This window comes from Ogataea philodendri, assembly GCF_020536065.1.
Source record: "Ogataea philodendri strain CBS6075 chromosome Unknown scaffold2, whole genome shotgun sequence".
Taxonomy (NCBI): domain Eukaryota; kingdom Fungi; phylum Ascomycota; class Pichiomycetes; order Pichiales; family Pichiaceae; genus Ogataea; species Ogataea philodendri.
The window spans coordinates 309,579-321,064 of record NW_025764020.1 but is presented as its reverse complement, the minus strand read 5'-3'; the positions used below and the strand labels follow the sequence as shown (position 1 = coordinate 321,064).

The 11,486-nt window shown below is 49.6% G+C and overlaps 10 protein-coding genes across 10 annotated transcripts; 5 read left to right on the top strand and 5 right to left on the bottom strand.

Moving 5' to 3' along the window:
* Positions 1-95: 95 nt before the first annotated feature.
* On the top strand, positions 96-2,519 carry OGAPHI_003825 (uncharacterized protein; the record flags this gene model as incomplete). The annotated part of the gene is made up of 1 exon (XM_046204837.1): positions 96-2,519. One exon carries the CDS (start codon positions 96-98, stop codon positions 2,517-2,519), a length of 2,424 nt encoding a protein of 807 aa, XP_046060841.1.
* OGAPHI_003826 (uncharacterized protein) lies at positions 1,341-2,210 on the bottom strand (the record flags this gene model as incomplete). The annotated part of the gene is made up of 2 exons (XM_046204838.1): positions 1,341-1,643; positions 2,004-2,210. The coding sequence occupies 2 exons, from the start codon at positions 2,208-2,210 to the stop codon at positions 1,341-1,343; spliced, it is 510 nt and encodes a 169-aa protein (XP_046060842.1).
* A 16-nt stretch (positions 2,520-2,535) lies between the features above and the next one.
* OGAPHI_003824 (uncharacterized protein) lies at positions 2,536-3,936 on the bottom strand (the record flags this gene model as incomplete). The annotated part of the gene is made up of 1 exon (XM_046204836.1): positions 2,536-3,936. The coding sequence occupies one exon, from the start codon at positions 3,934-3,936 to the stop codon at positions 2,536-2,538; it is 1,401 nt and encodes a 466-aa protein (XP_046060840.1).
* Positions 3,937-4,008: 72 nt separating this feature from the next.
* Positions 4,009-4,989, top strand: OGAPHI_003823 (uncharacterized protein; the record flags this gene model as incomplete). Its single annotated transcript, XM_046204835.1, has 1 exon — positions 4,009-4,989. The coding sequence occupies one exon, from the start codon at positions 4,009-4,011 to the stop codon at positions 4,987-4,989; it is 981 nt and encodes a 326-aa protein (XP_046060839.1).
* A 108-nt stretch (positions 4,990-5,097) lies between these two features.
* Positions 5,098-5,875, top strand: OGAPHI_003822 (uncharacterized protein; the record flags this gene model as incomplete). The annotated part of the gene is made up of 2 exons (XM_046204834.1): positions 5,098-5,104; positions 5,181-5,875. 2 exons carry the CDS (start codon positions 5,098-5,100, stop codon positions 5,873-5,875), a joined length of 702 nt encoding a protein of 233 aa, XP_046060838.1.
* Positions 5,876-5,887: 12 nt separating this feature from the next.
* Positions 5,888-7,455, bottom strand: OGAPHI_003821 (uncharacterized protein; the record flags this gene model as incomplete). Its single annotated transcript, XM_046204833.1, has 2 exons — positions 5,888-7,314; positions 7,431-7,455. 2 exons carry the CDS (start codon positions 7,453-7,455, stop codon positions 5,888-5,890), a joined length of 1,452 nt encoding a protein of 483 aa, XP_046060837.1.
* Positions 5,981-7,692, top strand: OGAPHI_003820 (uncharacterized protein; the record flags this gene model as incomplete). The annotated part of the gene is made up of 3 exons (XM_046204832.1): positions 5,981-6,184; positions 6,296-7,219; positions 7,573-7,692. 3 exons carry the CDS (start codon positions 5,981-5,983, stop codon positions 7,690-7,692), a joined length of 1,248 nt encoding a protein of 415 aa, XP_046060836.1.
* OGAPHI_003819 (uncharacterized protein) lies at positions 7,512-9,692 on the bottom strand (the record flags this gene model as incomplete). The annotated part of the gene is made up of 1 exon (XM_046204831.1): positions 7,512-9,692. The coding sequence occupies one exon, from the start codon at positions 9,690-9,692 to the stop codon at positions 7,512-7,514; it is 2,181 nt and encodes a 726-aa protein (XP_046060835.1).
* On the top strand, positions 8,187-9,803 carry OGAPHI_003818 (uncharacterized protein; the record flags this gene model as incomplete). The annotated part of the gene is made up of 4 exons (XM_046204830.1): positions 8,187-8,271; positions 8,747-8,921; positions 9,027-9,244; positions 9,436-9,803. 4 exons carry the CDS (start codon positions 8,187-8,189, stop codon positions 9,801-9,803), a joined length of 846 nt encoding a protein of 281 aa, XP_046060834.1.
* Positions 9,804-10,531: 728 nt separating this feature from the next.
* OGAPHI_003817 (uncharacterized protein) lies at positions 10,532-11,422 on the bottom strand (the record flags this gene model as incomplete). The annotated part of the gene is made up of 1 exon (XM_046204828.1): positions 10,532-11,422. One exon carries the CDS (start codon positions 11,420-11,422, stop codon positions 10,532-10,534), a length of 891 nt encoding a protein of 296 aa, XP_046060833.1.
* Positions 11,423-11,486: the final 64 nt, after the last annotated feature.

The following is an 11,486-nucleotide window of genomic DNA, read 5'->3' as shown; positions in this document are numbered from 1 at the left end:
GAATCACCGACACCCATGCACCGGACGGAAAAAACTTCCCTTTTTTGTAATCTACAATTTTGTAGTTGATAATAGGTGTTTGGGTTACTTCTCCCATGAGCGAGCTCACGAAGAAGAAGCGGCAGTACTCGCGTAACGGCTGTAAGGAATGCAAGCGACGGAAGCTCAAATGCGACGAAGGCAAGCCCAAATGTTGGAATTGTGCCCGTTTGAACAAATCGTGTAACTATGAGCGGACGATCAAGTTCACAAACGCCAGAACTTTCACCATAGAGACGCAAAACACAAAGCTGGTCAATCTTCCGGACTCTGCTAGTGATGTGGATCACACCAATAAGCTTAAAAATGCCAAAGAGCAACCGGTCGCTGCTAAATCGGAGCCAGCAGTTTCGTCACTGACTTTTCTACAGCCGCCCTCCATGGTTCAAAATCCACCTTTGGCAGCCGAACTGCTGGAGTTGCCAAAGATTGTGACTCCTGAACCAGACCTCCAGGCAAAATCAAATGCTGCTTTTGAGCTCGAGATGCGGAGACAGCTATCTTTTGATCCGCCTACACCCTTGCACCAGTCCAAAGAGCTCGATAACAACCTATTTACGGGGGCCAGCCATTTGATCTCCGATTTGAACGATCTTATTCAGAGTTTCGACACAGACTTTGACTACTTTCCAGACCATTCAAGGGCCAACTCAAACAGCGTTCGTGCGGTGTCGGAGACGTCGAGCGAGCCGGCAAACAGTCCGTCGTATGACTTTTATATTAGACGGTTGACCAATACGTTGGAGACGAAATACAACAACGAAAGTTCTCCAAAATCTGTTTCTAGCACCAGTCAAAACTTGTCAGCATTCCCGCCTCCGCCAATGTCTACGATGATTGCCAATTTGTCCGAGCGGCCAGATTTTGTCACGGGACTTAATGCCTCGATCAAGTCTCAGGACTTGAACGATCTTGCTACCTTTTTCCATTGGGACATTAACTCGCCGCATTTTGGGTATCTGAATGTTCTAATCACGAAAATACACTTGAACGTGCTGCCTTTGACTACCAACTTGCTACACAACTCGTTCATCAAGTGCTTTTTGCTGGAAGCCAAATCGTCGCCTCATTTATTATATGCTCTACTTGCTATTTCTGCACGGTACGAGAGTTACCAGGCGCGGCCAAAAATAGGCACGCCGCCTTCTGAGCATGACGACCCGCACAAGCGACTCCGTGCGGGCTACCTGTCTTCGTGTCTCAAGTCGCTGGATAGCATACTGCACTCCAAGCCGAAAATTCTTAATAACATTCAGTCGCTTCTGCTCACCATTTTAATTCTGGCCTCTGACTACTCGGCGTCAACCGGGTCCCAATGGCGTGCACATCTCCGTGGAGCCAAGGACCTTCTGATCAAGTATTGCAAATACATGGCGATTTCGCTGGACCTGGGTATCGTCTGGATCTGGTTCTATTCGATGGAAACGTTGGCAGCTCTGACCTCGTCCTCGGGCGGAACGATCCACAACTTCCCTGAACTGATCGAGTTCCTGGACGTGGTCAAAAGCACAAGCCCTGTTGGAGTCACGTTGCAGCGGTTTGGGTTCTACACCGCAGGAAACTATCATGTTCCTGCCCCCGTCCATTCCACGTTTAATTTGTATCTGGGATTCAATGACGACGTGCAGGAACTTTTCAAAGAGATCGTGCTGACTTTGGAGGCTCGGCGCGTGTTTGTGAAGAAAAAGGCAGTGGAATTCGCTGTACAGCATATTCTGAACGAAGACGGTCAAGTGAAAAACTCCCAGGTTCTGAAAATGATTGGACTAGTGGAAAAAGCACGTCTGTTCAAGTGTCTAGCGGATGGTCCACCGTACAGAATCTCCATCGACTCTCCAAACCACCCGCTCAACCCAACAGGCATCCACGCCAACAACCCAGACGGACGGGGAATCGTCATGTCCGGCTACATTCATAATACGAATCCGCAAACCACAAACTCAGACGATACACAGAACTGGTACAGCTGGTTCGATCTCAGCCAGCAGTTGTACACCGACGCGTCGTATCTGAAAATTCTCACCATGAAGCACTGTTTCGGAAGCAAGGGACTGGCTATCACCAACGAGCTGGTCCAGGACGTGGTGAACAGGATGCTTCTCGGATTGGAGCCGTTGGTCAGCTACAAACAAAGTCTCACGGAGCAAGACATTGAAGAGTTGGCTCTTCATTACTCCAAGCTGTCTGAGTCGTCCGATTCTTCCAAAAACGTCGACTTCGACCACTACCTATACTACCAGTTTGATCATCGGTTGATCATGGTCCAATGGCCCCTATTCGTTTGCGGTCTATGTAGCGTGCTACCAAAGCAGAAACTGCTAATTGAAAGCTGTTTCAAAGCGTTGATGGACTTGGGGATTGGCTCGGGCGAAATCTCCTTGATGAAGCTGAAAAAACTATGGAGCTTGCAAACAGAAGGCTTTGACTATGAGAATTACGACATTTTCAGCGACGAAAATGATTCGGTTCCCTTCGTGTAATATAGTAAAATATAATTCATTCCTCTTGCTCGTTTGTTCGCGCCTGGTCCTTGTCGTTCATCTTTTGTCTTTCGCTCTCCAAATACTCGTCGTACTCGGACTCCTTGTTGAGTTTGTCCAAAATGGCCTGTTCCTCGTCCGTGGACATGTTCTGGATATCGGGCGGGATCTCGTTCATGGCCACCGACGGAGCACCCCGCAAAAATCGCAGGTGTTCCAGCAGTTGGTTCCGGAGATTCTCCAGATACCGCTTGGAGTTCTTGTTGTCTAGGCGATCACCCAAGTTTGGATGCAAAGAGTAGTCTGGCTGGAAAAAATTGCGGAACGGCAGCGTCTCCGGTAGTTTGGAGTTCAGCTTCACGTTGGTCATGATACTTGTCTCGTAACACCACAACCGACTCACGTTTCTCGGCGTATATCCTCCGCCCCCCAGAACGAGCATAGGGAGTCCAAAACTCTTGATGAACTTGACGCACTCTCCATGGGCTGCAATGTTAAGGTTGAAACAGCCCAGTCTGTCGTATCCCAGCGAATCTGCTCCACACTGCTGAACAATCGCGGTCGGTTTGTAATTAGTAATCACAGGCTCCATCACAGACTTGAACAAACGGATATATGACTCGTCGTCAATACCGTCCTGTAATGGAATGTTAAGCGCAAAGTGTTTTCCCTTTCCGAGTCCGACCTCGTCGTGGTTTCCCGTTCCAGGGAAAAATTCACCGTTGTATTTGTGGAAAGATACTGTCATCACTCTGTCTGTTAGGTAGAATGCCTCCTGGACACCGTCTCCGTGGTGAAGATCGATATCAATGTACAAAACACGAGGGTGAACGGTCAACATGTTCAATATCGCAAGAACAATATCATTCACGTAACAGAACCCGCTCGGCTCGTATTTTTTGGCGTGGTGCAAGCCACCCGACCAATTAATTGCAATATCGCTCATTCCAGATATAAGCTTGCGCGAGGCATCCAACGAAGCCCCGGCGTATATCTGACTGTAATCGTACATGCCCTCAAAAACGGGACAATCGTCTCCGATGTTGAACTGTTTGAGGTACTGACTATATTTTTTGACGTTATCTGGAGTCACCGACTCGAGGAATTTGATGTAATCGTCCGAATGGAACTCCAAAAGCTCTTCTCGCGACGCTCTATGCGAGTGATACACGTCCATTTTCTCGTACAATTTGTAAGCTAGCACAAGATGATCTGTCAACATTAACCGGAACGGTTTCATTGGGTGTCGCACTCCGTAATGATATTGTGACACATCAGGATTGAAATGATATGACACGTTCGGGTTATATCCGCCATCCTGGAACGTATTTACGATCGGCTCGTAAAATGGCGTCTTCTGATTGGCCTTGTAATCCAAAGATATCGTGCTATCTTCGTCCAGCCATCTATACGACATAACAAAGGGAAAATAATTTTAAAAGAAAAAAAAAAGTTCAACACTCTAATTTGAGGTCGATCGTCGTTACAAATGAGCTCTCCTGTTGTTGTTTCAATTAACGATATTTCCCAGGAAAACCTGGTCGACGCTTTCGGCGAAAACTCTTTGGGCATTCTCGTTGTGAAGGACTTGCCACAGGAGTACCAGAAACTGCGGAAGACCGTGCTGACTCAGGCTTCTTATCTCGCTAATTTGGAGGAAAAATACCTAAAAGAGTTGGAATGCCCAGATGGGTTTTATTTAACCGGATGGTCGCTCGGAAAAGAAACGTTGGCTAACGGAGTTCTGGATAAATTGAAAGGGTCTTTCTACATCAACTGTTCGTTCTTCAAAGACCCGACTTTGGAAGGACCTCCAGTCGAAGATTGTAAAGGTTATGAAAATTATAAGGCATACACCACTTGGAATAAATGGCCCAAAGAAGACCAGGAAAACTTGAAGAACTTTCAGAATAACTGCAAAGCGCTCATCACGCTGATGATCGAGGTCAGTTTGAAAATATGCGCCAAAATCGACCTCTACTGCGAGAAACACCTCAAGAACTACGAGTCCGGCTACCTGGAGTCAGTCATCAAGGAAAGCACCACTTCCAAGGCCAGATTGCTGCATTATCTACCCAGCTCTGCTCCGTCCAACTCAGACTGGTGTGGACTGCACTGCGACCACTCCTGTATCACTGCTCTCACCTCGGCTCTATTCTTCGACGGTGACAAAGAGCTGAGCTCCAGTCCAGATCCAAACGCCGGACTGTACATCCAGGACCGTCAGGGAAAGGTGGTCAAAGTGAACATCCCACCGGACTGTCTGGCGTTCCAAAGCGGCTCTGCGCTTGAAGAAGTGTCTGGCCACCAATTTAAGGCCGTTCCCCACTACGTCCAAGGCACACAACTTCCAGGAATCTCCAGAAACACGCTGGCGGTTTTCCTACAGCCCTCCTTGCATGCCCAGGTCAACCAGACCGAAACGTTTGCCGAATTCGCAGACCGTATCCTCAAAGAGAACCACCGTTGAGCGGTGCTATTTATTTCTTGCAAATTACATAAGCTATTACCTGATCGCGTAACCACCCGACATAATTCCAAGCAGTGGCAAAAAAATACTACTAAAAACCAATCAATCATGTCTGGTAAGTAGACCCAATTCGCGCGCACTAACCTCAGGCTCTGCGGGATTTGATCGCCACATCACTGTTTTTTCGCCAGAAGGCCGTTTATACCAGGTCGAGTACGCCTTCAAGGCTGTGAACTCGGCCAACATCACAAGCATTGGTGTTGTTGGCGAGGACTCCTCGGTTGTTGTTTCGCAAAAGAAGATCCCTGATAAATTGCTGGATCCGTCCACCATTAGTTACATCTTCCAGGTGTCGGAGTCGATCGGAATGCTGGCCACCGGGTCGATTGCCGATGCTCGGTCGCTCGCCATGAGGGCCAGAGCAGAGGCTGCTGAGTTCAAATACAAATATGGTTACGAGATGCCGATCGACGCTCTGGCCAAGAGAATGGCCAACCTTGCACAGCTGTACACACAAAAAGCATACATGAGACCGATGGGTGTTTCGTTAACGTTTATTTCTGTGGACGACGAGCTGGGACCCAGCGTTTTCAAGACTGATCCAGCCGGCTACTTCTTCCGTGCGGTTGCTGTTTCCACCGGCCCTAAACAGCAGGAGGTGACGACAGCTCTGGAACGTGCTCACAAGAAGAAGAAGGATGGCGTTTTGGTGAAAGGAGATTGGACCAAAGTGGTGGAGTTTGCAATTGTGACGTTGAGCAACTCCTTGAGCACCGAGTTTAGAAAAAACGACCTCGAGATCGGCATCGCCACGTCCTCTGGATTCAGAACACTGAGCGCAGACGAAATTGACGAGAGATTAATAGCCATTGCTGAGCAAGATTGATGTATTGTCTATCTAAAACACGTACGGAATGAACACGTACGGACATTCCTTGACATACTTATCCCAGTCGGCTTTATACTTCTTCTTGCACTTGGCGATGTCTCTATGGGCTCTATGAGCAAGCACAATGAAGAAAAAGACCGGGAAGAACCACGGGAAGAACGAGCCAAAGCCGCAGATCAGTCCCCACGAGCACGATTGCAACCAGTCGGCCGTGTAGTGAAGTTTTCTGGCGTACTTGTACCATCCGTCTGTAAGCAGCACAGATCCGTTTGCACACTTGATGTATCTTGGGTTCTTGAGCACCTGGTAAGGCAGGAACGGGAACGACTTACGGATCTGGGTGTCGCCGGCCATGATCTTGCGGAACGAGTTCTTTTGGCCATTGCAAGTGTCAAAGAAGTAGTATGCCACTAATAGAAGAGCAAAACAGAACACGTTGTAGCCCGTAGACCAGTTATACTCCTCTGGGTTGTGGTAATACAGATACAAGGTTCCGTGGCAGTAGGTGTATGGAACACCGGCAATGTTCCAGAAGATGAGCATGAATCCAAACTTCTCGTATGCCATGTCCCAGGTTGGAACAATAAGCTCTTCACCCTTGGAGCATGCGTTGGCGTACAGATAGTGTGCCAAGAGCATGAACCAGGCCTGGGTGGAGATCTGGCCGTATTCCTCGTACTGTTTAAGGCACAAGCCATAGGAGAGGAAGAACAGCGTGTACCAAGGGAGTCTGACCTCGAAGAACATCTTGAGGTCGATGATTCCAATTCTTGGGTTGAGTGGAGCCCCCATGAAAACGTCGTAGATAGGGTTACCGGTCATTCTGAGATAATCCTTGGAGACGTAGAGAGTGTAGAGGTACAACAGAATGGAGAACGAGATACCCGAGAAGATGGCGCAGGTCATGATCTCACCAAAGTTGTCAACGATGTAGTAGATCTTGAAGATGTTGAGGTAGTGCAGCACAGACACCACGATGAAGTTGACGTAGAAGGTGATGTAAGCGTTGCAAAAGTATGGCAGCTGCTCACCATTTCTGTGCGCAAGCGGCTGGCCTTTTGTCCAGATGCCGGGCAAAGTGACGTAGAAGACGGCTTGGAGGAAGATGTAAGAGAAGAACACAAACATGGAGAAGAAGGAAGGGTTTGCGTCGGATTTGACGTAGCCAACCAGGAGTTCAAGGAACTGCGACCACGATTGGTCCTGGGTGGGCCACGCTGGAGACCCATGGTAGAATCTAGCCGAGATCCACATGTAGTACATCAGGGCAGGGAAACCGGTCATCATTCCCAGGGCACCAAGAGGGCCACCGAACTCCCACTCGATCTCATCTTTGGGGATGTACTTGGGGATTGCCGGCTGCTGTTGAGGAGCCGGCTCTGTTGCCTGGTACGACGTTTTCTTTGTTGCGGTGGACGTTTTATTAGCCATACGAGCTGAACGAGAGAAAAGAAAAATAAATAAACTATCTGGAAAAAGTTGGAATTGCTCCAGATAAATTTAGTTCCGGAACGGAACGAACGCAGCAACATGCAAGTTTCGTATTTTTTACGAGAGGTCGTCTGATATGCTTGCATTTGTTGTACTGATATACATTTCTGGCTATTCCAGCTAAAATACAAAGAAATATGCATCACAATGAGTAGCTGTTCCTGTCGAACGAAGCACCGTTCAAGGACGAGCCGCCGCGAGAGGCCAGCTTGGACAAGATCCGGCGCCCGTGCGGGGTGTTTCTCACGTCCCCCAGGTACGGCTTGAGCAGCTCGCTGAGGTCTTTGAAACTGGTGTCGTCAGCAACGTCCAAAGCTGTCTGAAGCACGTAGTTTCCGTAAGCGTCGTGTAGCAGGAGTTTGAGGTTTGACGTTTCCTTGAGCAGCTGGGAAATCAGCAGCGGCGCCAGCGTCGGGATCCGCAGACTCTTCTCGATCACGTTGGACCCGAACTTGTGCGTCGACAATTTGATCAGGTTCGATGTGAGCGAGTTGACCACCAGTTCGATGGCCGGAACAGTGTTGGGCAGCTTGGAGCCGGAAAACATATCGTTTGCAACCCGCAGCCGGTTCTCCTCCATGCTCAACACGTACTGCACCACGTAGTTCCCGTATGGATCCGTGCTGAGCTCGACACAATGACGGCCCACCTGCAACGCGAGCCTCTCACATTGTTCCGACGTTCCGTGGTCAAAACACCGTTGCAGAACACAGCATCCGTGTCTATGTTTGGCGATCTTGACGCAGTTGTCGCACGCAGCATCAAAGATGAAGTCGCACGAGGCGGGAGGCAGTTTCTGTAGACATTTCTGTACAACATGGTTGCCGTTCAGGTCTCTACTCAACAGCACCACGTAAGAAGAAAGAGCTTGCACAATCACGTCGCATTCCACCTGTGTCTTGGTACACTCCACCAGCTTTTGTAGGGCCCTTGTGCCGTGTGCATCCAACGCAATCCGGACGAACTGCGCCGACGCATTTTTGAAAAGCGTGGTGCGCTGCTCGTCGTTGACTTTCTCCAACAACTTTTGGATCAAATAGTTGCCGAACGGGTCCACCATCAGCTCAATGACATTCAGTTGGATCTCGTTGAAGATCTTGGTGGCCGCTTCCGAGCCGCCAATCTCCAGTTGCCGTTGAAGGAACCGACATCCGTGTTGATCTTTGCACAGGAAATAAATGTCGTTGACAAAATCGTCCAAAGAGGCATTCAAAAACCTCGAAGCGTCCTCGCCCCGACGCTTGTTCGACGAGTGCTTTCTATGGACATTTGCAGTGGCAGACATCGACAATTGAGGACGGGGACTGTCGCTTTGTGCCGGCTTGGAGTAACCGTTGTAATTGGACTTGTATGAATTTCTGCTGTTCATCGGAACAGACATCTGTTGGTTGTACCCAGAAACGAGGTTTGAGCCCGGAAACGACGACCCGTTAGAGGAGGTGCTCACTCCCATGCCAATAGAGCCTCCGGCAACGGTGCCGGCCAACATCTCGTTGGTGAGTGCCGGATGCAGAGCAGAAATGGAGGTGTCCTGGGACGGAGAGGCGAGCGGGTAGGTGAGCCGACGGCTTTGGTCGCCCATTTGGGGGCCCATCTGACTGCCGATAGGCGGACCGAACGATGACGTGGAAGAGGCCCGCGAGAGCGGGTCAAACAGCTCGTCCTTGTCCTTTCCTAGTGGTGCAGGGGTGTTCTCAGGGAGAACGAACTGGCCCACAGAAGAGGACTGGAAGTTGAGTCCCGAGCCCGGGTTGGAGAACGGGGTGCCGTGGGGGCCCGCGAACCCGGAAATCGGGGACGGCATCTGGGGGGTCATGGACAGGAACTGGTGGCCGAATTGGGAGTGCTGGGTGTTGGGTGTGGACGCGAGGTCGGGTAACACGTGAGACTGGAATGAGGCCAACTTGGAGGAGTTGGACCAGGTTGGCGTCCGAGGCTGAGTGGCAGAGAAGGACTGCTGATTCGGCAGCAGCAGAGTGGAGGTTGACGAGCTGGAGGAGAGTTTGGAGCTCGGATCCGGCGGCGTTGAAGGGATATGGGTCTTGACCTGCTGTGCCAGCGGAGAGAATTGGGCAGAGAAGATGGACGAGTTAGCGTGGCGCGCATCGAGATGGTCCAGGTGGTCCAGGTGGTCGAGTCTGTCTGGCGATTCATCCAAATCCAGATTGAGTCTATTCAGGACATGACTAATGTCATCCAGTCCTGCGGGCTCTGTGGTGCTCTTTTTCGCAAAAGAAAGATCATTCATGGGAGGGGTCGTGGTGGTGGTGACGTCCTGGGTCGTCGTCTCCTCGAGAGACGAGAGGGTAGTCTGGTCTGCCATTATTCGGGAAGCAGCACAGGTGTAAAAAATTTCGCCACTAGTATTGTAACACAACAAATGCCAATGTCGCACACAATTGATGCAAACACAATGCTAATAGACCGTTGCTAAAGTACAAAAGCCAAGTTTCGGTTCAGAGCCACCAGGAAAGCGGGATCTGGCCAACAAACAAAATGCACAGGAATTTGATGCAACACTTGCTAACCTATCAAGGGGAAACAATATGAGCCGGAGCAGAGTTCAGAAGTATCGGGAAATCAACCAACAACGTTGATATGGCAATAATCTGAGCTTGTCTAAAGTTTCAAACAGGTAATGCTGTATTCTTTTCTCTTTGACGCTTTGGCAGAGTGGAAAAAAAAAGAAACCCGACAGGCCGGGTCAAAAATTTTTTTTTGCAGGGGCGGTCTCCCAGGCCACCGGGCAAAATTCTCCGCAGCCACCGCGCAACAGGCTGTGCGAATATTATTTGTCACAAGTTTGGTTGCGCACCCCTGTACGATAATTTCTGCGTTTATTTGGGGGACCAACTTTTTTTACCACCTGGGTTCTACATCTACACGGCCAGACATGGCCCATTTACTCGTTTCTAACCTCGCAATGCCCGCCCCAATTTGTCTAACTTTTCTCATCGAGCTCCTGGTTACGTAAGCTATGTGGTAACCACTTTAGTGGAAAAAAAAATATTTATTTTTTGGACCCGAAAAATCAACAACTCCAGATCAATTTCGTAATCCGTCAATTTTCCTTTTTCGGATACGTGATGGAAACCTGAAACAAAGGAAAAAAAAAACAAATGTACCGGGTGCGAGGTGTGTATGTGTAAATTGTAAACCTATCTAGAAATGCGCCTTGAGCTCGGATTTGACCAGCAAGGGAACGTACTCGATCGCCTCATCTATTACGTCAGCCTCGGTGAGTCCGAATCCCAGAACATTGACGATTTTCTGTCCGCGGGGGCCGATCGTGAGGAATATCTTGCCGCATTGGTTTTCCATGCATTGTTTAAAGATCACCTCGGAACTGAGCACTTTGCAGGCGGCCACGATGTGGGGGTAGTACGTGGAGGCTCTATAGAGCAATGTCAGTGTGTCAGAGTCGCGAGGGTGGATGTAGAAGTCGTTATATTGGTGGGGGCCTGAGAGAACTGCCAATTGCGGGTTCCCAACCACAGGAGTTAGCTTTGTGTGTTGATTTAGTGCCGTTTTATGGGTAACTGCATAGTCTAATGCCGAGTTTAAGTGGAGCAGGACCGACTGGACCCTCACGCATCCCATACTTTCCCCCACACTGCAATTGACAAAACTTGTTGCTGTGGGGAACATCGAACAGTAGTGCTCGAGCGATGACACCTGGGAGGGCAACACAAAGTGCTTAAATTGCGGTCCCAGGCTGGTGAGAAACTGGTACATGTCGACGAGCATTTGACGGGGGTTTATGAGGATCGATTGCGAGGACGAGGCGGTGCCGATCTCGGACTGCTGAAGCCGATCCACCACAGCCAAAGTGCCGGGGTTGGGAGCGAGCCGTTGGAATGTGTGTAGGGTGTTTTGTTGCTGTGTCTTGTGTGCCGGGTGTTGCACTATATGGGCGATGTTCTCGTTGGACACCACGTCCTGGAGGGTTTCTGTGGACACCAGCACCACGTAGCGGCCACACGTCTCGGCCAAGTGCTTGGCTATGCAGACCGACACAAAACTTAAGCCAATAACAACCACCGTGTGCTCCATCCAGGGAAAAATGTCAAGGAAAGGAAATAATTGGGGAGTAAACCGATTAAGTAATCCCACGCGA